General features: G+C 50.1%; 8 protein-coding genes across 8 annotated transcripts; 4 read left to right on the top strand and 4 right to left on the bottom strand.

Annotated features, from left to right (window-relative positions):
- Positions 1-36: 36 nt before the first annotated feature.
- J7337_005775 (uncharacterized protein) lies at positions 37-1739 on the top strand (the record flags this gene model as incomplete). Its single annotated transcript, XM_044823449.1, has 8 exons — positions 37-122; positions 175-288; positions 334-458; positions 506-1054; positions 1107-1149; positions 1196-1272; positions 1321-1497; positions 1549-1739. 8 exons carry the CDS (start codon positions 37-39, stop codon positions 1737-1739), a joined length of 1362 nt encoding a protein of 453 aa, XP_044681940.1.
- Positions 1740-7201: 5462 nt separating this feature from the next.
- On the top strand, positions 7202-9079 carry J7337_005774 (uncharacterized protein; the record flags this gene model as incomplete). Its single annotated transcript, XM_044823448.1, has 3 exons — positions 7202-7280; positions 7529-8714; positions 8764-9079. 3 exons carry the CDS (start codon positions 7202-7204, stop codon positions 9077-9079), a joined length of 1581 nt encoding a protein of 526 aa, XP_044681939.1.
- A 1305-nt stretch (positions 9080-10384) lies between these two features.
- J7337_005773 (uncharacterized protein) lies at positions 10385-12066 on the top strand (the record flags this gene model as incomplete). Its single annotated transcript, XM_044823447.1, has 3 exons — positions 10385-11357; positions 11412-11580; positions 11631-12066. 3 exons carry the CDS (start codon positions 10385-10387, stop codon positions 12064-12066), a joined length of 1578 nt encoding a protein of 525 aa, XP_044681938.1.
- Positions 12067-12665: 599 nt separating this feature from the next.
- On the bottom strand, positions 12666-13374 carry J7337_005772 (uncharacterized protein; the record flags this gene model as incomplete). The annotated part of the gene is made up of 2 exons (XM_044823446.1): positions 12666-13105; positions 13161-13374. 2 exons carry the CDS (start codon positions 13372-13374, stop codon positions 12666-12668), a joined length of 654 nt encoding a protein of 217 aa, XP_044681937.1.
- A 405-nt stretch (positions 13375-13779) lies between these two features.
- Positions 13780-15308, bottom strand: J7337_005771 (uncharacterized protein; the record flags this gene model as incomplete). The annotated part of the gene is made up of 4 exons (XM_044823445.1): positions 13780-14190; positions 14245-14569; positions 14621-15118; positions 15187-15308. The coding sequence occupies 4 exons, from the start codon at positions 15306-15308 to the stop codon at positions 13780-13782; spliced, it is 1356 nt and encodes a 451-aa protein (XP_044681936.1).
- A 1031-nt stretch (positions 15309-16339) lies between these two features.
- ERV25 (vesicle coat component) lies at positions 16340-17142 on the bottom strand (the record flags this gene model as incomplete). The annotated part of the gene is made up of 3 exons (XM_044823444.1): positions 16340-16662; positions 16753-16876; positions 16933-17142. 3 exons carry the CDS (start codon positions 17140-17142, stop codon positions 16340-16342), a joined length of 657 nt encoding a protein of 218 aa, XP_044681935.1.
- Positions 17143-17529: 387 nt separating this feature from the next.
- On the top strand, positions 17530-18411 carry J7337_005769 (uncharacterized protein; the record flags this gene model as incomplete). The annotated part of the gene is made up of 6 exons (XM_044823443.1): positions 17530-17539; positions 17604-17609; positions 17674-17775; positions 17828-17971; positions 18022-18090; positions 18143-18411. The coding sequence occupies 6 exons, from the start codon at positions 17530-17532 to the stop codon at positions 18409-18411; spliced, it is 600 nt and encodes a 199-aa protein (XP_044681934.1).
- A 550-nt stretch (positions 18412-18961) lies between these two features.
- J7337_005768 (uncharacterized protein) lies at positions 18962-22015 on the bottom strand (the record flags this gene model as incomplete). Its single annotated transcript, XM_044823442.1, has 1 exon — positions 18962-22015. The coding sequence occupies one exon, from the start codon at positions 22013-22015 to the stop codon at positions 18962-18964; it is 3054 nt and encodes a 1017-aa protein (XP_044681933.1).
- Between the last annotated feature and the right edge of the window lie 401 nt (positions 22016-22416).

Here is a 22416-nt window from a genome sequence, read left to right as displayed (position 1 = left end):
ACCGCGTTTAGACTCAGGCTGACGATCTCCTCCATCATGTCCGACTGGAACAACGAGCAGGGTGGTTCGGCCCATGCGAACACCTTTGGGGAAGATAACTGGACAAGCGGAGGACAGGCTGGGTATGTGCTCTCAGTTGTACTTACCTAGAACCCGATATTCTGACATTCACAGAAACACATCCACCAACAACACTGGCTTCGCTAACGATGGTTTCGACGACGGCGATGGTTTTGTAAGCGAACAGCCCGCTGGTGATGACAAGTGTTTCGGCTGTGGCGAGACTGGGTAAGAGCCAACTTTCTGGGGAACCACATCATCTAACAGGCTCAGTCACCGCCGTGCCGAGTGTCCCAATCCTCAGGAGATGACCTGCCGCTTCTGTAAGCAGCCTGGTCATATGATCAAGGAGTGTCCCGATAAGCCCCCCATGATCTGCGAGAACTGTGGTGAAGAAGGTCAGTTTCATCCATTGCTGCGTGATGCTCTATGCTCATATGCCCAGGCCACATGCGCAAGAATTGCGAAAAGCCTCGCAAGATTAACCGCGACCACATCGCTGATGTCAGCGCTGATGACGCCTGGAACAAAATCAAACAGGCCGTCAGTGATCGAGACGTCGACGACGTTAAGGAGGCGGTCCAAGAGTACATCAAGGCCGTCGATGGTGATATTACTTATCGCCAACTCCAAGAAGCATTGATCGACCACGGCATTGGCCTCTGGCTCATTGCGACTGAGCGAACTCTCGTCCCTGTTTTCACCAACATGGACCTTCAGGGCCATATCGACAAGAAATACACCGTTTCTTATCGCTTTGTCGAGCATGCTGATCGTCCTCGTGAGCTCGAAGGATGGCCTAAGAGCCGGGACGAACTTCTCTCTCGTCTGGATGACGCTGGCGAAGTCGTGGATCGAGGTGTTCCTCTTTGTCTGAACTGCAAGGAACTTGGACATATCTCCAAGTTTTGTACTCAGGAGAAGACGGAACGTACCGATGTGGTCAAGATCTCTTGCTTCAACTGCGGTGCGGATGGCCACCGTGTCAGAGACTGTGAGTCGACTTATTGGTAGTCCGTCAACTGAACATGATACTAATCCATCAGGTCCTGAGCCCCGTGTGGACAAGAATGCTTGCAAGAATTGCGGGTAAGCTTTGAACGAAGAATCTGGAACTGTGAACTGACAGCAGTAGTCAATCTGGTCACCGGGCCGCTGACTGCGAGGAGCCCCCCAATCCCGCCAATGTCGAATGTCGCAAGTGCAACGAGAGTGAGTCTATATGATACGTTTTCACTGTCGTTGTTCTAACTGTCGTAGTGGGTCACTTTGCCAAATATTGTCCTCAGGGCGGTGGCAGCCGTGCTTGCCGCAACTGTGGTCAGGAGGGCCACATCGCCAAAGACTGTGACCAGCCTCGCGACATGTCGACTGTGACTTGCCGCAACTGTGAGAAGCAAGGACACTTCAGCAAGGAGTGCCCCGAGCCGAAGGATTGTGAGTTACTTGCGTTGCTTATTGTCGTAATCGTGACTGACCAGTGTCCAGGGACTAAAGTTCAGTGCTCCAACTGTCAGGAGTACGGCCACACCAAAGTTCGATGCAAGGTCCCTCCTGTCGATGAGGCTGACGGCTTTGGTGTTGCTGGTGACGGGGACGGTGGATGGTCCAACGCTGATGCCGTGGGGGGTGGTGACGGCTACAGCAATCAGAACACTGGTGGCAACGACGGGTGGTAAACACTATTCATGGCATGAACCTGTCCTGCAAGACAGACTCTTCGGCGATTTTGATGCATATGGTCGGTGGGTGGCATTTAACAGACGAACCGAAGTAGTAAAAAAGGGTGATGTTGGAAGCGATTTCGTCAAAAGTTGGCCGTTGGAAGTAATTAATCCATGCACCCACATAAATGCCTAATCAATTGAGTGGTCGTGATCGTTAATATTGGCCGTCTTGATCAGTTAGCTTAGGTTTTCGTGACATGCCTGAAATGGTTACAATGTGGTGAGATCAGGTATCATCAAATCATGAAGACCCATTGAGGTATGAGGATTGTGTCCATTGGGAGATATCCCCGGTATTCCCATGTGTTGATAGCTAATTCGTTTTACATTTTCTCGCGTGCAACAAATAATTTCAAATTTTCGGTATCATGCTGCGGTAGGGCTTCAAGTTGGATATATTTTGTGTTGTTAGGTATTCATTACTCAATATACTAGTTCAGCCCAAGGCTGCGATGGAGGCTGGGAACAAAAGGTTTTGATCGCGATGTGTTCTCATATACAGGTCGAAACTGTGTGGCAATTCGTGCTTTACGGTGTTGTTGGTAGCGATGATGCCTCATAAGCCTCCGGTAATGGGGGGCTGTCAGTGCATCCCTCCAGCTCGATGGGTACCTGGAAATAGCTGGTACCAGTGTCTGTTTTCCAGTTGTTTGATGGTTACGGGGATATTGATAGCGAATATGTTGTCTTGGGCTCGGTATGGTATGGGTACAGCCAGTTGTGGCAATACCTGATAGCCTGACAAGGTTGTTATTTGGAGGACTAGGCCATTTGATGGTTATGGCTGAGTTGAATGATAATAATGGGGACAGCGGTTGTGAATTGTGGTAGGAAATAACACGAGAATAAAGACGCGGCGTGCCTCAGCCCTACCACTGAAGATCTACTAATGTTTCAAGACAACATGTCATAACCGTCTCGGCAGTGTTTTCCATTCCTGTTACTAAACATGAAAATCTAGCTATATACACATTACAACTATCTGTACCTTCTGGTCAAAATATAAACTGAATAATTAACTTTGTGTCTGGTAGGCCATAACCGCGGGGAGCACTGTTCTCGTTGTTCGACGATCGGCTTCTACACCTGAGTCCCGAAAACGTGTGCTATATTGCAATCCACATGGTATGTACGAGGATGTCTTTGGTATCTTAGTTCCTCCGAAGATGCCTGGGATAGCTAGGAAAGCACATCTTAATGATGGGCAAGAAATTAGACCAATATGTTGAAGCCAATCAATGACATAGCTGCTATTCTGTCTCCTGTCTCCTATTTCATGGTTACGAATTCAGATCGAAAAGTCATCGTGTAGGGTAATCAACCATAGTATATTTTAGACAGGTATCCAATCCAAGATCTAAGGTGTTGTTGGAACAAGCTAAGATAGGTGGGCTTAAAAAAACGAGTTATCCTAGGGCAGCAGTTCTGTTTGGAATTCCCGCCATTTCTATCGTGACGACTGCTATACGTCAGAATCACAGCAAAGTTACTATATATGGACGTCGTATGTACGTTAAACAACATACCTACGAGGCTTGGCAAACAGGAGATACCCAACATTGAATGTAAGGCCCAATCTCGATCATATCTCAACAGTCCATCCGGATCTCGATTATCACCAAATTGTCGATCGCTTTATGAAATGGAATTCATCCAAGGGCGGTCAGTAGACTCAGTACTAGGTACCTGACGGTTAGGCGGGGCAGAGCGTGACGACGGAACATTCATTCCATGACCACCTCGCTCGTAGTTGTCAGGTTATTAGAGAAATGACAATTCGCGAAGATATTGATATGAGATGAAGACATTGGAGTAGGCAAAGCAGGGTGCTGTTGTGTCACTGAAATGGTTGGTAGCTACTTGGCTCGGCCGAGTCCACTTAAACGTCATGCTAGGACAAGGGGCATCAAATTAGAGTTGTGGAAGCGGCTCTGCTGGGTACCCGGAGTATTCAACCACAATCTTTACCGGAATATTGGTTAGAGCTACATATCCATTTTGACATACACAATATCAATTACTGGACAAGTTTCAAGTTTCCGAAGTGATCGGGCTGTCTTGGTTATCTGTCTACAAGTCACATTTGAGGGAACTCATACAGGCTGCGTTTTCGTCATAACTCAACACTTACAAGTCTTTCCTTGGCCCTTGCATGGGCCGATGAATTGCATGAACGTATGAGGGTACGGATGGTTCCGTTGTATATGGGTAAACAGTCTGTATGTTCGTTACCTCTAGAAGTATTGCAAGCCAGAAGAGGACGAGTAGCAAGCACATACTGTTCTCGACCATCGTTTCTTGACCCCGGTAGGCGCATCGGCGCCAGTGCTAGCTTATGAAGTCGACTGGAGCTTTATTAGTGTTAGGGACCGTGGAAAAGCTTGGAAATGGATGTCGAGAAATGCAAGATAGTACCCGGCGGCCAGGCTTCAATGAAATCCAGGTCTTAGAAAAACCAATCTTGAATAGGATGGGAGAGTTCAACTGAAACTGGACAGTAACGGTAACGGAGGCTGACAAAGCATTCCTTGATATGTTCAACATGGTGGTCCAACTGCGGGTGGGAACAGACTAACATATCTCCCGTTGTCAAATTAGACCGTGGAGAAGTCTGGAAAAGTAAGTGAGCGCTCCAGCTTGTTGACGAAGCTGATGTCCAGTGCCTGTTGTTTTGCCTCGAGAATCCGTTGACTGTGATGCGTGCGTAAATGCAACTAACAATGATAGGAACGAAGCCGTTCAGTATCTGATAACTCGAACATCTGAACTATGACTGGCTGAAAGAGCTGACGTCATGGACAAGTCATATGGCGCCTGAATACCTAACTGCTGTACGAGTTCCTGACACAGTGTTTTGTCCTCGAGCATGTCCGACCTGCCGACGTAAGGTGACACAGTGTATCTTCCTTCCCCTCAGTACGCCAGGTTTTACATGATGGGATTTGTTATCACGCCTGCTCTTGTCTTGTTGAAGCCTATCACCAGCCAAGTGTTCACTTATTCACATAGCCCTCATAAAAATACCGAAGCACTTCTTGCATCCCCCCGAAAACTTGAACGCCATCAGAGTTTGGCGTGATGCGAGAATACCTCTGGGCACAGACGACTTCACGGGACAACGCACACTTGTGCGCGAACACAATGCGATATTGCTTGTGAATGGCCAGAGGGGATTGAGGACCCAACCAAGTCCAGGGGGTCATGCCATTAGCGTGCAGCCTTGATTTCTAAAGTGGAACGTCGGCTGGTGAAGGCTTCAGTGTCAATCTGAATGTCCAGGTTCTTTATTGCTAATTGGCCACTGGCAAGAAAGGGGCTTTGGTTCAGGGCGGATGAAAGACAATGGTCCTGTAAGCTGGGTGCCGATCGAGATAGACAATAACATGAACAAGAGCGCGCCTGATCAGAAGAGGCTCGCGACAGCCAGTTCCTCTTCGCGAGTTAGGTGTGTGTAGTAGAGTTCAGGGGGTGTGTTGCAACGAACGTCGATCCCTCAACGACGCCTCCGACTTATAAATCCATGAAAGCCGGGAGGGTTCTGAAGTAACTTATGTACTCAAAAAGTAGAAAGTTACAGAAATGAGAGACTCGTGGGGTCAGTACCAGCAAAGCGCAAAGAGTCTGATACAGCAACGTGACTTTGGAACCTTGGTTTCCAGAATGAAAGACCAGACAAGGGGCGGGACTCGGGAGCGTGCCCCCCAGACTGGAACACAGAGTTCCAAGAGCACGGAGCTTTTCAACCAGCAACATGGGGCTTCAAGCTTGGCTCTGGTCTCCAATCTCAGCTTGAATCTAATTGATCTAAGATATCAATCAAGATTGAGACAGTATTCGGGTTTAGTCAGGGAACTGAAAACGGATACAGTCGCGAGATTTCCAAGATTGATGAGGGTGGTGAAGGAATTATTGTTGTTGTCAAGATGAGCTTGACGAGGCCACTCCTTGCGTCATCACCGAAAGATGCGCCAATTGGATTGATTGATGTGGGAATGACGGTGATGCTCCGGTCTAAGTGCCCACTTGCTTTACTGGCTCCTCTGGAAATGGGGTATGGAGACAGAGAAAATGCTAGCACGTCTGGCATCCGCACAGTGTCAGTACTGTAAGCTGGTTATCTCATTTCATGATTTGGACCCGTTTGAAACCTTGGAAAAAGTATGTAATCAATTACGACTACCAACGTTGGATCTATTCGAAAGATTGTTTTGCCGACATTTCCAAGCCATGAGGAGAAACAAAGACAATTTACCTGCAGAATACCATTATAACTTATGGCTTAACCACATGATGCGGAGAGAGCTCGGCGGCATCAAGCTGCAATCACCGATTCGTGGGATGATGCTCGGCCATCACGATCGATTTTCCTTTCATTCTGGGTTCCTTCTATGGCACTTCTGTTTACAGATTCAATGCTCCGTTTCTAATCAGTGAAACGTTGCCCCCTGCCCCCCCCTGCAACTCAACCAAAGTGATTCGCCCAAAACGCACTCGTCTGGTTGGTTCCCCGGACCTTTTTTTGGAGGGGAGGATCGAACGATGCAATCAAATACAGTGCCTACAGTGTGAAGCAGGATGCCTAGGGTGTATCCAGTAGTATCTAGGTGCGAGGCCAGTGTCTGTCGGTTTTGTCAGCCGGCCTAGTGTCCCCTCAGTCAAGTCCTTTCCCTTATTTTTTCGCCCCCAGGCCTTCTTGAGTTTGCTTTCAGGAGCCCAGCCGCCGCCGCCTTTTTTTTTTTTTGCGCCTTCTTTCCTCGCTGCCCACAACGTCATCTCTGACGTCTTGTCTCAATCTAATCCTTTCACAATCCTCGTCCAACGACGCAATCCCGCAAGCAAAGCAACGCCCGCTTTGTCGCTCCTCGAAACACGGCGCAAATCTATCGTATCCTTTTTTTGTGTGTGTTTTGCTTCGAGAGGCACGAGCCTCAACTCCACCACGAACGCCCTTCGCGTCTGTTTATCCTTATCCCCTTTCTTAACCAATCTTTTGCTTAGTACATCGTCTGTCTCTGTCTACAGCAAAGACACGCGCGCGCCTCTTCACTCCTGCTTCTGTCTCGTTGACGCCGAGTGCCGAGTATAAGCAAATATCCCATTCACATCCACGCTCGAGCTTTCAGGACGCATTCCCTTGGTTGAAGAGGTTTCAGAGCGTATGCTGTGCGCTGCCTGCGCTATTGACTTGTCGAAAAGCGGCCATCGCCCCTGGTCCAACTCTTAAAACCGTGCCGTCCTATAGTAGAGTCTCAGACGGCTGCCGCGCTGCTATTCTGTTCTTCTTCGCCTCTGACCTCATTTGACTTTTTCGTCTTCCTCCATCTTTGCTGCTCTACTGCCACCCACCCCCACACTTCCAATCCAGCCAGCACTGTTCAACCTGCCAGCCCCAGATATAATACATCATCGTCATCATGGGGACTACAACTGAAGCCTCTGCTGGAGGTGAGTCGAAGTCCCCCAAGCAATCCAACAGCTCTCCTGCTCGGCCTGGTATGTTCTTCAATTTCCCCTCCTCTTGTTTATCACATCGTCGACTTTACACCTACATGCCTTGTGCCTTACCCTATCCTGTTGCATGACGTATGTTTGTCATTGGTATCGATCATCCCTCTCTATCCTCATCTCTGTCCACTTCCGTCATCGCTTTCCTTCTCCGTCTCTTGTCCTCCGTCATCGTCAAACCAAGGCCCCTTCATTCAATTGACTGTAACGCTTGCTTACATCTTGCCTTGTCGCAGAAACTACGACCGACACGAAGGCAGCCGATCCTCCCGTGAAATTAGAGGCTGCCAATGCCGAACAAGCCAAACCTCTTGCCCCTCCTCCTCGACCTGGTCAACAACAAGGCAACACCCCGGACTACTTCGCGGTTCAGGCCGGCGGATCTCTCAGTCTGGAGCCCAATCCATTCGAGCAGTCCTTCGGGGGCGCTCCAGAGACACCAGGGGGAACAAAACTACCTTCAGTTGCTGCATTGACATCACCGTCCTCTCTTCTGCCTGGTAGCAACGCGACTCCTTTCAATTGGGGAGGAGGCTCCTTACGTACCGGCCCTCTGAGTCCGGCAATGCTCTCTGGTCCGGCTAATGATTATTTTGGCGATACACATCATCTTCGTGGCGGATTTCCTACTCCTAACGAATCCTCCTTGAGGACGGGTTTGACACCAGGTGGCAGTGGTTCTATGTTCCCTGCTCCCAGCCCCAACTCCCAAGCACTCTTCGCTCAGCTTGCTAGCGGCGGAGCAACACCCAGCACTCTCGATTTCCATCGCACTGCGATGAGTGCTGCGGCCAAACGTGATCAAAACGGCACTGCTCCACGTCCTCAAGCCCAGCAAACTTCCCAAGCCCAGCAACCTCAACAGCCTTCTGTCACTTCCCAACCCCAAGAAATGCCCAACGGTGCTTCAATCAATAAGTCCGAAGCGAAGCCTGCGTCCGGGCCCTTCGACCCTCACGATAACGACGCTGCCAACGGCCTTTTTATGCTAGCCCAGGGTCGAAACGGAGCTCAAAACGCGAACCAATTCGCAGCGACGTCAGGTGCACCTGGCCACGCTCATCCTGCCCCTGTCGCGCCTCAGAATATGAATACCTCACCTCAAATGTCCAGTGTTAACGGCGGCTCTATTGGCTCAGCTCGTGGTATGAGTGAAGGAAGCATGATGTCGGATGAAAGTGAACAGGCAAGACCTAATACACGTGGCCGGGGCAAGAAGAATCCCCCAGCGACCAACGGTCGCAGGAAAGCGGATGAGCCTCCCTCTAAGGCTCCCGCTAATAAGAAGTCCAAGGCTAACAACTCCATGCCTATGGATATGGATATGTCTGATGACGAATCCAAGATGAAATATGAAGATGGTGGTTCCAAGTCCAAGATGACTGACGAGGAGAAGCGCAAGAACTTCCTTGAACGTAACCGGTATGTCTATGATGGCATCGTTTATTATTTGTCGCTAATTTTTGTTCAGTGTCGCTGCCCTTAAATGCCGCCAGAGAAAGAAACAGTGGTTGGCCAACCTACAGACCAAGGTCGAAATGTTCAGCACGGAGAACGACGCCTTGACGGCGCAGATAACGCAACTAAGAGAAGAAGTCGTCAATTTGAAGACGCTTCTTCTTGCCCACAAGGACTGCCCAGTTACTCAGCAGCAGGGAATACACGGTGCATTTTTGTCCCAGGTTGTTGAGCCTTTCAACCCTCAGATTAACCCTTATGGCATGGCAGCACCTATGCCAAACCAGCAAGTTATGGCTGGCCAGGGTGTCCAGCGGCGTTTCTCATAGAACGAGTTACAGCCCCAGTTAGGGCAGTCTGCCAAGGTAGAGCAACCTAACCACGCTTCTCCATCGAACCACATAATACATGGACTTGACGACCCTTTCTTTGCCCAGTCACGACACCATTCGACCTCACCGAGGTAATTATTTATTATATGCATATACAGGGTTTAGGTTTATTCCACCGGAGGCCCATCGGCTCACAACTTCATTTCGCGTTTGAGCTGTACAACATTTGATCGGAGGCAACATAGCTTCCAGACGGAGGCGATGTCTAAGACCAGGAGTTTGTCGAGCTTCACTTGGAGATCACTTGACGCTTTTGTTTTGCGCGAGGAGGCCGCTCTATCTTGAGCGTTTCTTACTAGAGGCAGCGCCGTTACAACTTTTAACTTGTACGTAAAGTATTTCCCAGCAAGGTACACGGAACGCGCAGTTCAAAAAGGTGTTTGGCCAGGTTGACCTTTTTGCCAACTTGGGTGGAGGGCGTTTTGGGGAATTCGGTTCCTGGAGATCAAATTATTTGGTGTTTTGGTTTTGTGCTTTTATACGTAGCTGCAAGCAACACAAGCTGCGATTGAGATGAACGATAGTTGCAACATGAAACACGAAGAGTATATACTATGATGTCGTTTCACTGGTGATTTGATATGTTTTGCTTTACACGCAGGCAGTAGCATTACTTAAGTGGTCGCTTGAAGCCAATTGAGGCGTGAGACTATTATTGAAGATACTATAAGTGGCGGCAAGGCCATTTTTGAGATGTTTTCTCCCCCCGTCCAGATTTGGAAGATAGATCCAGCTTGACAATTCATAGCCCCAAGCTGTTCGAGGTACTCCGTAGTGAAAAATGCATTGACGTTATTTGAATTTGCTCCACTGGCTCATTGTGAACCTCTGGGTAAGAGGATTTCGAGGTGGGGTCTGGTAGCAGTCCAATCGGGTCTAGCGTTGAACAACCAAATCACCTCTCATGTAAACAAGGCGATTTAAACAGTCACACCCACGTCGCGAACCACCCATCACCATCTATGAGGCCATAAACAGATCAAACCGTCACGAATTGCACTGCGATAGCACCTGAGACTTTTATACATCGTTTTTCCAGCAGCCAGTACACGAGAATCGCGACGCGACGCGCCTCTTTGACCCTGCGCGACAGTTTAGCATCCCCATCAGTGCCGCACCCGCACCGACGAATCCCCAGCATCACGACCCCAGAATTAAGGAAAAAAAAAAATAGCATCGTCGACGGTCCCGAATGCGCCACCCATGACGACTCTGGTGACGACTCGGCGGCCGCTTCAAGTAATGAGCATGAGCAACGAGCACGGGCGACGATCGAGCAAGCGTCTCGCTGGTAGGTTGATTGATGACGAAGGTGATGGCGCCCACAAGAGACGACCCGCTGACCGTCAAAATGCAGCGGTGGCGACAGATTATGAGCATGACGATGATTTCGCATTTGTTCGAAAATCGAAGCGACCTAAGACGGATAAGTCAGATGAACCAAAACCAGAACTACAGCCAGAGCCAAAGGCGGAGCCTGTCAAGAAAAATGCCAAGGGACGACCTGCGAAGCAACGCGCTGCTAAGGCACCGACAACAAATGGAACCATTGCGGAGGAGGCGCCTGCAGAGAGCGAAATGAGCGTTACGACGAAACCTGTGACAAGAAAGAGTAGTAGACGAAAAGCGAGTGTTGACGCGTCAGAAGGGCGACAAACTAATGCCCCTAAAAGAACATCGACAAGGAGGAGCACGCGGAGGTCGGGGGACTCTCAGGATGAAGAAGTTCCTCAAGCAGCGTCAGCACCAGAACCCGATCCCGGGCCCCAACCAGAGGCAGTGCCTGAACTGGCACCAGCTCCCCGTGTCAACGGAGCATCCAAGAAACGGGGGAACCGTGCAAAGTCTACTCGACCGCCCCCGGATTGGGACAAGTCACCGCAACGCGAACTACCTGCGCAGTCGGCCACGATCGCCCTGCCTATGAGCGACACACCCATTATTAACCGGAATAAAGAGATGCGAAAGAAGGGAGGCAGTTCCAACAGGCGGAGCAGCCTTGGTAATCGTGGAAGAAGGGCAAGCTCTTTGATCGAGAGTGGACAAACAGCAATACCTCATCGAGAGGTCAACCCGGCGGATTTCTATAAACACATTGAAGCCGAAGGCCTTACAGAACCTCGGCGTATGAAGCAATTGTTAACATGGTGTGGCGAGCGCGCGCTGCCAGGGAAGCCTCCTCATGGCACACCGAATTCTAACGCCATTCTCGGTGGTGAGTACCATTTTGAGATAATTTATGTCATGCTTGAGTACTGACTATCAATAGCTCGTGCCATTCAGGATCAGCTATTGAAAGACTTTGCGGCCAGATCCGAATTCTCGGACTGGTTTAGCCGAGAGGACGATGCCCCAAAAGCGCCTGTTGTGCTGAAACCCAATCCCAGAAACATGGAGTTGGACGAGAAATTGGCTCAGCTTGAAATCAACATTAAGAGGTATATCTATTTGGGCAACTGACTGGATTCTCGACTAACCTCCTTCACAGATTGCAAGATGAGAAGAGAGCGTGGCAAGCAATACGGAAACCTCCGCCGGAACAACCACCTCTTTTCCCTGAAGACGAGATCGGACCTATTGTTCTGCCCGATTTTGATCTCTTGGACTCAGAAGAAGGTAAAATCAGAGGCTTCCTTGCAGATGAGAAAGCATCGTTCGATGCTGTAAGGTTACAGACAGAATCAAGGTTGCGCGCTATCCAGTCATCACTCGAGTTTCAGATTGACGAACTTGCCGATAACGTTCACAAGCTCGAGCAGCGGGTTGTGGTCGCGGGCAAAGAAGCGGACAAGGTTCTCAGTGTGAGCGCCCTCCGTCTTCGACAGCGCGAGGAACGAGAGAAGGCGAGTGTGGGAACAAGGGACATGCCGGTCATTGAAGTTTTGAGGAGTCTAGGGAACATTCTGCCTGAAGGAGGTGGGTGAAGGTGCAACATCTTGCATTTGGAATGAACGGCTTGATACCCTCTGTTTTTATTCATGAACCCCTTTTCTTCAGCCTACGATATTGATGACGAGACGAGACAAGAAAAGACAAGATTATGCGCCCCCTTCTTCTGCTTCTGAGCCCGCTTCTTCATTCCCGTTGCTTTCTTGTCATGGCCCTCAGGTAATTGTTGCGTCGCTTTTTATTCCTATTTGGCGGTTTCATTCTTTTTTGCGTTCGTTCTAGCGCTGAGGTCATGAGGCGATATCCCACGGAGTTTGCGAACCAGGTTGGAGGCGCGAGGAGTTTGGAAGGATTGGCTATACATGCTTTATTAGTTGCCAGTATGTAAGGGAGATCCCACGCGTACGTGGTCCAGCGGGTTGAAAATCCACTAGAATTCACACTCTCCTTATTTCGTTCCCTGCTTGTATTCAGCGCTCCTCCAAGCGACATGGAGGTCCTATCTTGAGATTTAAAAATCTGGGCCCCATGGCCATGATAATACATGATGCTAGACGTATAGTACAATGACTTTGCGTGATATTCTTTGAAATACAGTTCTCGGCAACTTCTTCTTGAGCGTCCCATTTAAAATCTATTTCTTGACCTCAGGGGGCTCAAGAGGAGGCATGAAACCCATACCACCACCCTCGCCACCGTCAACACTCCGGCTTCTCACATGGGCCCTCAACTTGTCAAGGATTTCACTGTCCTTCCAGCGCGCAGGCACGGGCCTGTAGGCGGGCTTGAAATTGCCCACGGTCTGCGCCCATTCGCCCGAAGGGGGATGCCGGGTAATCTGATCGCTTTCAGGCTTTGCGTCAATGTCAGCGGTAGATGGTGACTGGGCGGACGAAGGGTTCGTCGTGGACAATTGCTCCTTTTGCGTCGCCCAATAGTAAATATCCCAGTCGTTCTCATCGAGGAGTAAGTCGTACTGATCGAGAAGTTCTGGGGACAACGTGGGCAGATGGGCGGCTGCGAAAGTGGATAGCAGAAGATCAGACTCCAAGGTACCTCGTTTTCGCGACTGGTCTATTAAGTGGAATCAGCAGTAGTCCTTTTGATCAATTGACTGTTTAAAACGTACAGACAAGGCGAGCCCGCTTGGTAGCGTCATCCTCGCCCACCCTGCGTAGAGGTTCGACTCTGAACTTGGCACCCTGAAGTTCGCCCACCTTGAGCTCTGAGGATGAGAGATTATCGGATCGCCGTGAGACTGTTGTGGTGAGTGGTCTAACGGGCACGGAGACAATGCGGCGTAGGGCGGCCGGGCGCATAGTGCGCGAAATGAGGGAGGCCATGGTGGTCTTTTCCGAGAGAGTTTTGTCAGGCGATGGAAATATAGCAGGGTGATGCTGTTGTCTTAAGAAAGTCGGCAAAAGACTATAGTCGGGAGAGTAGTGGCAAATAAGAAGCGCTTGTCTGTCGTTGACGTCGAGATTCCGAGACTGAAAGAGCCGCGGCCGAATGATAATTTCTAATACGGAGCGGGTGGGTCCGGGGGAAACATGTCATGAACAGGGTTTGGTAGTTGACTTACACAGGGAATGCATTCATGAAGAAATGACTAACAAGAGTTTTCACAGCAAAAAGGAGGCCTTGATACATATACACAGAGATAAACGTAACTCCATTTTATCCTTGACAATGCTAGCTTTGTTTCTTCTACAACGGACAATCACCTGCCGTTGGCATACCAGTAATGCCTAGGCCGACTTCTCTGCAGTACGGTCAGGCAACTCGGTCTTCTTCTCGTCGTTCTCTTTCTTCTTTTCCCCCTTTGGCTTCGACTCTTTAGGCTTTGGGTTTGGGTTTCCAGCCCACTGAAGCTTTCGAGGCTTCATGTACGACCTGAGGACCTCGTCGGTGACGGCTTTCCTTCGTTCTTGGAAGGTCTCTACAACAGACTGCAGAGCTTCAATTGCCATCTTCTTCAACTCTCCAGTGAGGAGAGTGCCACTCTTGTAGTCGTCGTAGATCTTTTGTAGCTTCTCGTCGTCATCCTCGAAATAAGTGAGGTAGATGTAGGCCACATCTACGTCGGGGTTTCCTCCCTTCTCACGATGCTCTTCGAGCGTCTCGCGGCCACCGCTGAAGGCAAACTTGTTAATCTTGTTCTATAGTAGATAAACTTAGCTTCTGCACCTCAATTATATGGCATGGAGCCTTACCTTAATCTGCTTCGCTGTGTCAGTCATAAAAATGGCTGAGTTGGGGTTTGAAGATGACATCTTGCCACCGGCACCCTGCAGTGCGGTGAGGAACTTGGAATGGATCAAAGCAGGCTTTGGCGACGGGTTCTTCATCCTGTGGGCATTGTCGCGGATGAGCCTGAAATAGGGGTCCTGGTCAATACCCATGGGGATGAGGCACTGGATCTTGCCCAGTGCCTTGGTGCGATCGGGAGAAGGGCTATCAGACCAGATCTCGGGGTATGATGTAGCAAAAGCAGCGCTGCATTGAACTGCAGGGAAGAAGATCTTGCCGATGTTGGCGCTGTATTCAGTTAGTGTTGTGGTAAGTAGATACGTGGACAATTTGACGCACCTCCCGTCAAAGCCAAAAGCTCCACGGACCTGGTTGAAAGTTACCAGCTTGGAAAACTCGTAGGCGTTCATGAGGAAATGATGGCCCAGGTACTCGAGATCACTATAGATGAAGGTCTTCTTTTCATCAAAGCCAAGGGCAATGATATCTTTGGCGTTTTCCAGAGCGTATTTGTGGGTGTCCTCGAATGACAAGCTATCCTTGAATAAAGCCTTCTCGTCATCCGTCAACATGAAAACCAATGGCACGTCAAAGACATCCTGCAACCACTTTGTGAACTCGAGAGGAATCGTGTGACCAAGGTGAAGACTGCCAGTGCTAGGTCCCCGGCCAGTGTAGAGGAAGAAGGGCTCGCCATGCTCGTACTTTGTAAGGATCTTGTCGAAGTCGCGGTGGCTGAAAAAGAGGCCGCGTCGTAACCAGCGATGAGGCTTCTTGCCAGTCACCTGTTCGAATCGTTCGAGGAGCGCTTGGTCAATCTTTGAGGTATTCCACTTCCTATTTCCAAAGTGTTAGTCACATCCTAGGGACCTAGGTAGTCAAGTCTTAAGAGGGGTAGCACGTACGAGCAGATGGCGTCGTAGTCGATGGCAGCAACTTCACCATTCTCACCCTGAGCTCCCTCGACTGACCAAGGATTGATATCCTGGTCCTGAACGGCGGTTTTGGGAGGGTTGAGGTCCGCCATGTTGTGCAGTTTACCTTAGTAGCTTCGAGTTGGTCTCGTTTCTTTGTCAAGTTGATCGGAGGCACCGCGGGGTCTTGCAATTAACAATGACAGGAGTGGGTTTGGAGGGGCACCATCCTCAGATGTGGGATAAAGAACAGCGCACCAATCAGAATGATGCCCCAGACATGCTATGTATCTCGTGCGTGTCGCAAACTACCTTACCTAGATTCCTTCCTAAGATGGCTACATACCTAGATATGAGAAGATGAGAGGCTTTAGTCGTCTATCACAGTCACTCAAGGAAGTACAGCTATCTTAGGTATATATGTGACTAAAAAGCATGTCTTTCTATATATTTAAACAAAAGTATAAGTTAGGCAACTTCGAAAGATATACATCCATACATCTTCAGAGCGTAAAGGAGCTTAAACAGATATGTCTCCTATAGCCGGCAAAGCTTTATTATGGTAGGTTGAATCGTTTTAGTTGGCTAGCTCAATTGCACCTTGAAAGTAACAGCACGGATGCCGGCTGGAAAGTCCTGGTGAAGAAAGCATAGAATTCATGGCGTAAACGCCGAGGTGATGCATTCATTACAGGCTCAGTTTTTCATGGTGCCTAAGCTTGGTGCTGTGTTCCCTCCTATCTTGTCCAGATACCGATAGTGATTACTCGACCGAACAGACCTCACAACGTTGAATCAATGAGTCGCTTGCAGTTCTGTTGGCTCAATGCCTCATGTACGTACGTAAAATTATTGCTCCTTCCATGACTTTTTGTTACACATGACTCTTCAAAACACAGAGACCCCAAATTGCCAAGGCCCAACCCCTGCCTAAGCTTCCCAGTCCTAATCCTGCATGCTACGGATTCCAACAAGAGCATGCCTGGAAACGACTAGCATGGCCAATCGAAATCAAGACGGAGGGGCATGATCATATAGGAAGCCCCAACACCCTAAACAGGTCTTCAGGGCCGGAATGGCCGATTGCTCGAGGCTCGAAGAAGGCTCCCGACCCAACAGATGGCACGCATACAAGACCAATCTCTTAAATAAGATGCTTTGATCGGAAGTAGGCACGGAGATACATGATCTGCCAGACCCAGAGACCAATAAGCAACCAAGTGGTGGCGATACCGAACCACTTAACACGGTTGTTGGTGCTCTCGTTGGTGTCTCGAAGCTTTTGCTCTCGTGTGCGGAGGTATTCCATCTCGGTGACAAGCTCGCCAGTGATTTCCTCGATGCGGCGGAGCTCAGCCTCAACAGGCTTGAGCTTCTCGGTGGCCTGGATGGCGGACCAGTCCTTGGCGTCGGCGCCGATGTCGATATCGAGCTCAACATGGCGGGTAGGGTTGTTGATTCGCTGGGCTGAAGAATTGTCAGCATGTTAAACAATAGAATAGAGCAGAGCATGCAATGAAACCACCAGACATGCTACGCTCAGGGACCATCACATACAACCAGTAACAATATTTTCGAAACAAACATCAAAGGCAGCGTCAGCATGTGATGTAAAGACGGTCCTGGATTCCCCGACAACGTCTTTGGGTCGGCCGTACTCGTTGCCAACGGCATCTCGAATCTGTAAAGTTATGTCAGTTTTGCCTTGTCACTTGCATGTATCTGTGCGCAGCGTACGTAGAGGTTCACCACCATGCCGTCACCCTTGTAGCCATCGACAGTCGCTGTCACCACGACAAGTGTGTCTTTTCCGACAAAGTTGCGCACACAACGTTCCCTCTTTGAGCTCTCTGCTTGTGCAATCAGGTCGAACTTCAAAGCGCTGGCAGCGCTAACAAGCAGCAGAACGCTGCAGATATACTGCACCAATCTCTGTTGGAGAGCCATTGCCGTGGTCAAACACTTGGTAGTAGAAGTTGGTCTCCCTTCCCAACAATCGTATTCTATCGTATCGTGGATGGCAAGTCGGAGTGGAAAGGCTACGTAAAGTAGTTCTTGAAGACAGACAAGGGGCTTTCACCTGAACTTGGGTCTAAACTGAAAGGTGTCCCAGTTGAGCTGTGGCCCACATGCGGGAGGCGCCCCCTACCTAGGCAAGTTTAACTTGCGACCAATGATCTGAATTTGGCACCTGCCTTGTAGCTTCCATCACGTGTGGGTCCAGCCTCGTCAACTTCAGTCCGTTTTCGCGCCTGAACATCACAGCCTCAACACACAAACCATCACTATCACCGGCTGATTACCTCAACAAGAGCGATCGCACAGGTCTCCAAGATGCCCAAGTGTAAGCCTACCTTCTAAACAACTACACACTTCCAAGAGGAAACACTCGCTAACTCATATTGCAGTCTTCTGTAAGCCCCGTCCCTCGTGCGCCCGAATCAACAAAGGCCCCTCCAACTGACAACTTACTCCCAGGCGATTATTGCGATGTCTACCTCACGCACGATTCCATGAGCGTGCGCAAGGCTCACAACAGTGGTCGAAACCATCTGCGAAACGTGGTTGACTATTACCAACGTATGTCCAGTCTGTAGGTCATATTATAATACGAAACTGACGTCCTTCACAGAAATCGGCCACGAGAAGGCTCAATCCGTCATCGACTCCATCACCTCTTCTTATGCTGCTGAAGGTCAAGCACACGCAAATCCTATGCTTCCTCATAATCAACCTGGACACGGTTTTCCTCCACCTCCCTTCGCGTTCCCAGGTGGTAAGAATGCAGATACCATGATGATAGGCAGAGTACTTACACATGAATAGGTATCCCTCCTCCGCCTTTCCCGGGGATGCCAGGTGCGCCTCCTGGACAATTTCCTCAAGGACTACCTCGTAAGCACACCTTTTACCCTCAAAAGACGAAGCCATTTCTGACAGAATCCAGCCCCTCCTGGCGGTGGTCGAGGCATGCCCCCCATGCCCCCATTCCCCGGGCCCAATGGCATGCCTGTCCCTCCTAACGGTCTTCCATTTCCCCCTCCTCCAGGCGGCTTCCCGTTCCCTCCTCCAGGCGCCCCAGGAGGACCTGGTGCTGCCGGTGGTGCCCCTCCTCCTTTTCCTGGCATGCCTGGCATGCCTCCGCCCGGCCAAGGATTTCCACCACACGGATTCGCTCCTCCCGGAGCCGGAGCTCCCGGACATGAGAAGCGATGAGTGACATTCCTATGGCAAGGATGAAGTTTGGGCTGATTACAGCCATAGCATCATTGGCGAATTGGGCGTTAGACAAGAACTGGGAAAATGGAAATTATTCCCAGTTGGAGATACTGCGAAGTAAATGTTTTCTTTAATATGATGTGGGCTCCCGGCCACGGGATGAGCAAAGGGCGTCTATCAATTCCGATTTATTGGATGGCTACAGGAATATATGGTCCTGTTACTGCCGCATTAGTCAGGCAAATATTGTGTGTATATTCATTCATGTGCGTGCGTGTGTACTGGTAATTATCATACATGAGAGTTACACTCTTCAATGTCAAAGTATCCTCCAACTAGTTCCCATATAGAATCTCTTCAAAAACAAATCCCAGATAGCATATCATAAGCAATATCATTTTCATAACTCTCCATCATTCGTGTCGTAAAGCGTGAATCATCAGTCATGAGCCTTTTGTCTTATATCTCCTGCAACGAGCAGTGGAAATCGTTTACCTCCCCTGGTACACCAATAATGCCATCTGCACCAGTAAACCCAATCAGTTACTCAGCGTGATGAGGTCACATCGAAAGGCTTGTAATGATCGCGAGCTGCGCTCGACCTGATGACTTCTCCAACCCCATCACGAACTTCCTTTGGCCCGCTTATCTTCTTGCGAAGCTCTTGTGATCGCTTCTCACGCCGCCTCTCGCTGAATTTGCGCGGGAGGTTCTGCAACTCCTCTAACTTGCTTCCCAGGGAAAGCCTTCTCTTTTCTTTGTTAGCACGCCTGTGGATGTTATTGGCTCGCCAGAATGATCTCTTAACTTCGCCATCCGCGGAATGTGGCCTCTCATCATCGTTATAGTTTCGTCGCAGAGATTCAAGACTAGACCGATGTCTCATGACTCTGAGGTTACCACTTGGGGTTCGCCCAATAGTGCGACGCTCAGTAGTGGGCCAATCATAGCTGGTGTAGTAGGAACCGTCACGAGGCGGGAGGACGGCAAATGTGCGCTTCATCCTGGAACTGAAGCTTCTCTGAGGTCCCTTCGGTCGGTTGTCTACCGGAGGATATTGGTAGGTCTGATCACCGAGTTCATCCGACGAGTGCAGATCACAGTCATCGTCACAGTATCCATCGCACTCGTCTGAGTCCTCACTAGACCATTGAGGGCGCCAAAAAGGGTGCAATTTGTTTTCTTCCACGGGGCTGTCGTCCGAGCCAAGATGCGCTGGTTCACGTTCCATAGTAGGCATCCCTCTGATCCTCCCAGTGCGCGAAAGGGACAGAGTGCGCGACAAGAAGCTCGAAGGTCTTCGGGTTGACGGTGTATAATCAACCGAGTGGCGTCGTGTACGATTGAAAGCACGGCGTACCACAGAAGGACGACGAGGGGGTTTTTCGTTCATTGACTCAAAGTAGTTGCCCATCTGCGCCATTTTCTCGTGAGCTGGAGTCGTTCCTGATGGGGTGGCAGGAATGAAGTTGATGACTGGTGGGTGGTTAGGTGGCTCGGGAGGCGCTCGCGGATTTCGGAGAGGAGAGTCGACATCGTCAAGAGAAAACTTTGGCTGAGGAGGTGTGGTTGGAATGTCCTCCAAGGAATCAGTCGGCATTGGCACATCCAGATCTTCCTCCGCCTCCGATTGAGTCTCGTCTGGCGACTCAGAGGGTTTTGTCGAATGATCTATCATTAATAGCGACGAGTTCTGGTGTGGGTACATCTGCACTGCGAGCGCTTCTGATACCACCGGATTGGTCCCATTTGTGTCGACCGAAGCCAACGAAAACGGAGTGTTTTGTGAGCCATATCCCTTTGTGTTCAAGAAGTCGTCATGGCGATCGGAACCTGACCGACGGTGACTTTCTGAGGCATTGGAAAACGTTCGTGCCCCTGGCGTGTCTTCTGAGAAGCGAAGGTCAGGCACCCTGGGCGTATCCTTCTTCTTGTTGAGATATTCCTGCAAGGCGTTATGAAGCTTCATACTCTCGGTTGTCAGGGAACTGGCTCTTGAACCGTTACGGCTAGTAGGAGCAGATAGAGAGGACGAGCGAGCAGGCACCATAGGTGGGTAGTCTATGGTTCTCTCATCAGAGCTTTCGGACATGGAATAAGATCGACCTCTCAATTGACGCCGCACAATAGGAGGCTCATCTTTCGTTGATTTGTCGTTCAGCGTAGGGCTGGCGCTGGTGGTACGGCTCGACTTTCGGCTAGAGTGCGACCTCAGTGACGGCTCTCTAGACTTGGTTTTGTGTGATGATAGCCGACTAGGAACAACCACCACAGGTATGCCCCCTGCTTTCCAGACTTCCCGTCGAGCCCTGCCACTAGAGATAGAATTATGTGTCGCGTTCGAGTATTGACTTTCTGACTTTGGAGCAGTTGAACGGTTTCGACCGCATGAATCAGTATACGATCTGTCCGACTTCAGAGAGGCTGCGGTTGAGGTGGAGGACTCATTGGTCGAGTCTCTCAGAATGGTTTGTTTTCGCACATGACGCAGTGTCCTCTGCCTCTTGGGGACTGTGTCCAAAAGATAAGCCTCCACAACAGTCGAGGCAGTGGATTTGGTAGAGATCGCCGACATCCTACGTGGGTCAGAAGTCGCGATTGTTGTCGATGTCGCCGAGGGGGGGATATCACGGCTCGAGGTGCCTCGCGGAAGTGTCTCCGTCAGTGTCTCTGTCGTTGGGTACAAAGGCATGCCTCGCACAGCTTTGGCTGCTTGTGTCGGTATGACTGTGTTGGGCTCCACGACTCTCGCCCTGTTTGGGCTTAAACGATGCATAATAAGTGCTTCAGGTCGCTTCTTCACAGTCACCAGTCTTTGCAAATTGTGATCCCATTCCTGCTCTACCTCACTGACAGAGCCCCAGTCGCTGTCGTTATGAGCCCAATCCCCTGCTGGTGACCTGGACGTACTGCTCCCTTCCGAGTGAGGTGCCAGGTTGCCCAAAGCCAGTCCGAGGTTTCCAGGCTTGTCAATACGAGAATTTGGGTCAAAGATCTTGCGTACAGTTGCTCGTGAGTTCTGATTGACAATAGGCTTGTCTTCATCTTCGGATGATAAAGGCTCTTCTCGCGCAGTTGTGAAGGAACCAGATTGGGATTCACCAGCTGTAGTACTTGAACAGGCACGGTCACTAGCAATAGGCCGTAGTAATTGCGGGCGACTTGTGGAATGAGGCGGCGTCACATCGGGCGTAGGCGGGCTCTTCTGATTAGGAGGCGTGGTGGGTGGACGCAGATGTGATGGCTGGGGAGTCCGTAAAGCGATATCGGTCGCAGCTGGACTATTTGTCTTGCCAGAAGAGTTCTCCGAGGGCTGGCGCGAATGTCTCGGCGGGGTTGGTGGTAGATCTGGACCACTACTTATCCTTCGCGACTGATGTTTGAGAGTTCGTGGGCTCGATGGATGCTTTCCATTGCCGGAAACAGAAGTATTGGTAGCCAGGTCATATCTGATTGAAGGGCTAGAAACTCGAATCGGTAATTCGGAGGTCCTTTCAGATCGAGGTCGTGGAAGAATCTTGTGCTTTTTAAATTGTAATTGACTGGTTGGGCTGGTCTCATGTTGTGTTTGGAGCGGATAATCAGCGGGAGGTGCCATCATGACTGGCGATAAAATAGAGTGTGCTGATAGCATGTCTTTTATTAGATAAAAGGGTTTTAGAACTTTTGCTTCGCGACAACGATGTTGGAACGGTTTGGTGTTGGCATGCTGGCTGCCATCGGACAGGAAGCAGGGTTTTGGAACAGTTGCGGAACACAACAGGAACAGGTCAGACGGTAGTCCGAGACATGCAAGTAGGGAGGCGATGCGCTTGAAGAACGACGGGTCTTAAGCAGAGCCAGAGTTGGGAGCAGCTTCGAACGCGAACTAGCACCCGAACATAATCGCAAACGTGGCTTACAGAGTTGCGTTAAGTGTCGAGCGCGACAGTTGAGTGCGCATCGGGACGAGATGGGCGCCGTAAGAATTCCTCGGGTTAGAATCACGTCAAAGTCGGCACA

This window comes from Fusarium musae, chromosome 4 (assembly GCF_019915245.1).
Source record: "Fusarium musae strain F31 chromosome 4, whole genome shotgun sequence".
NCBI classification, from domain to species: domain Eukaryota; kingdom Fungi; phylum Ascomycota; class Sordariomycetes; order Hypocreales; family Nectriaceae; genus Fusarium; species Fusarium musae.
Note: the sequence above shows the minus strand (reverse complement) of the source record. Positions and strands in the feature narration are given on the sequence as shown.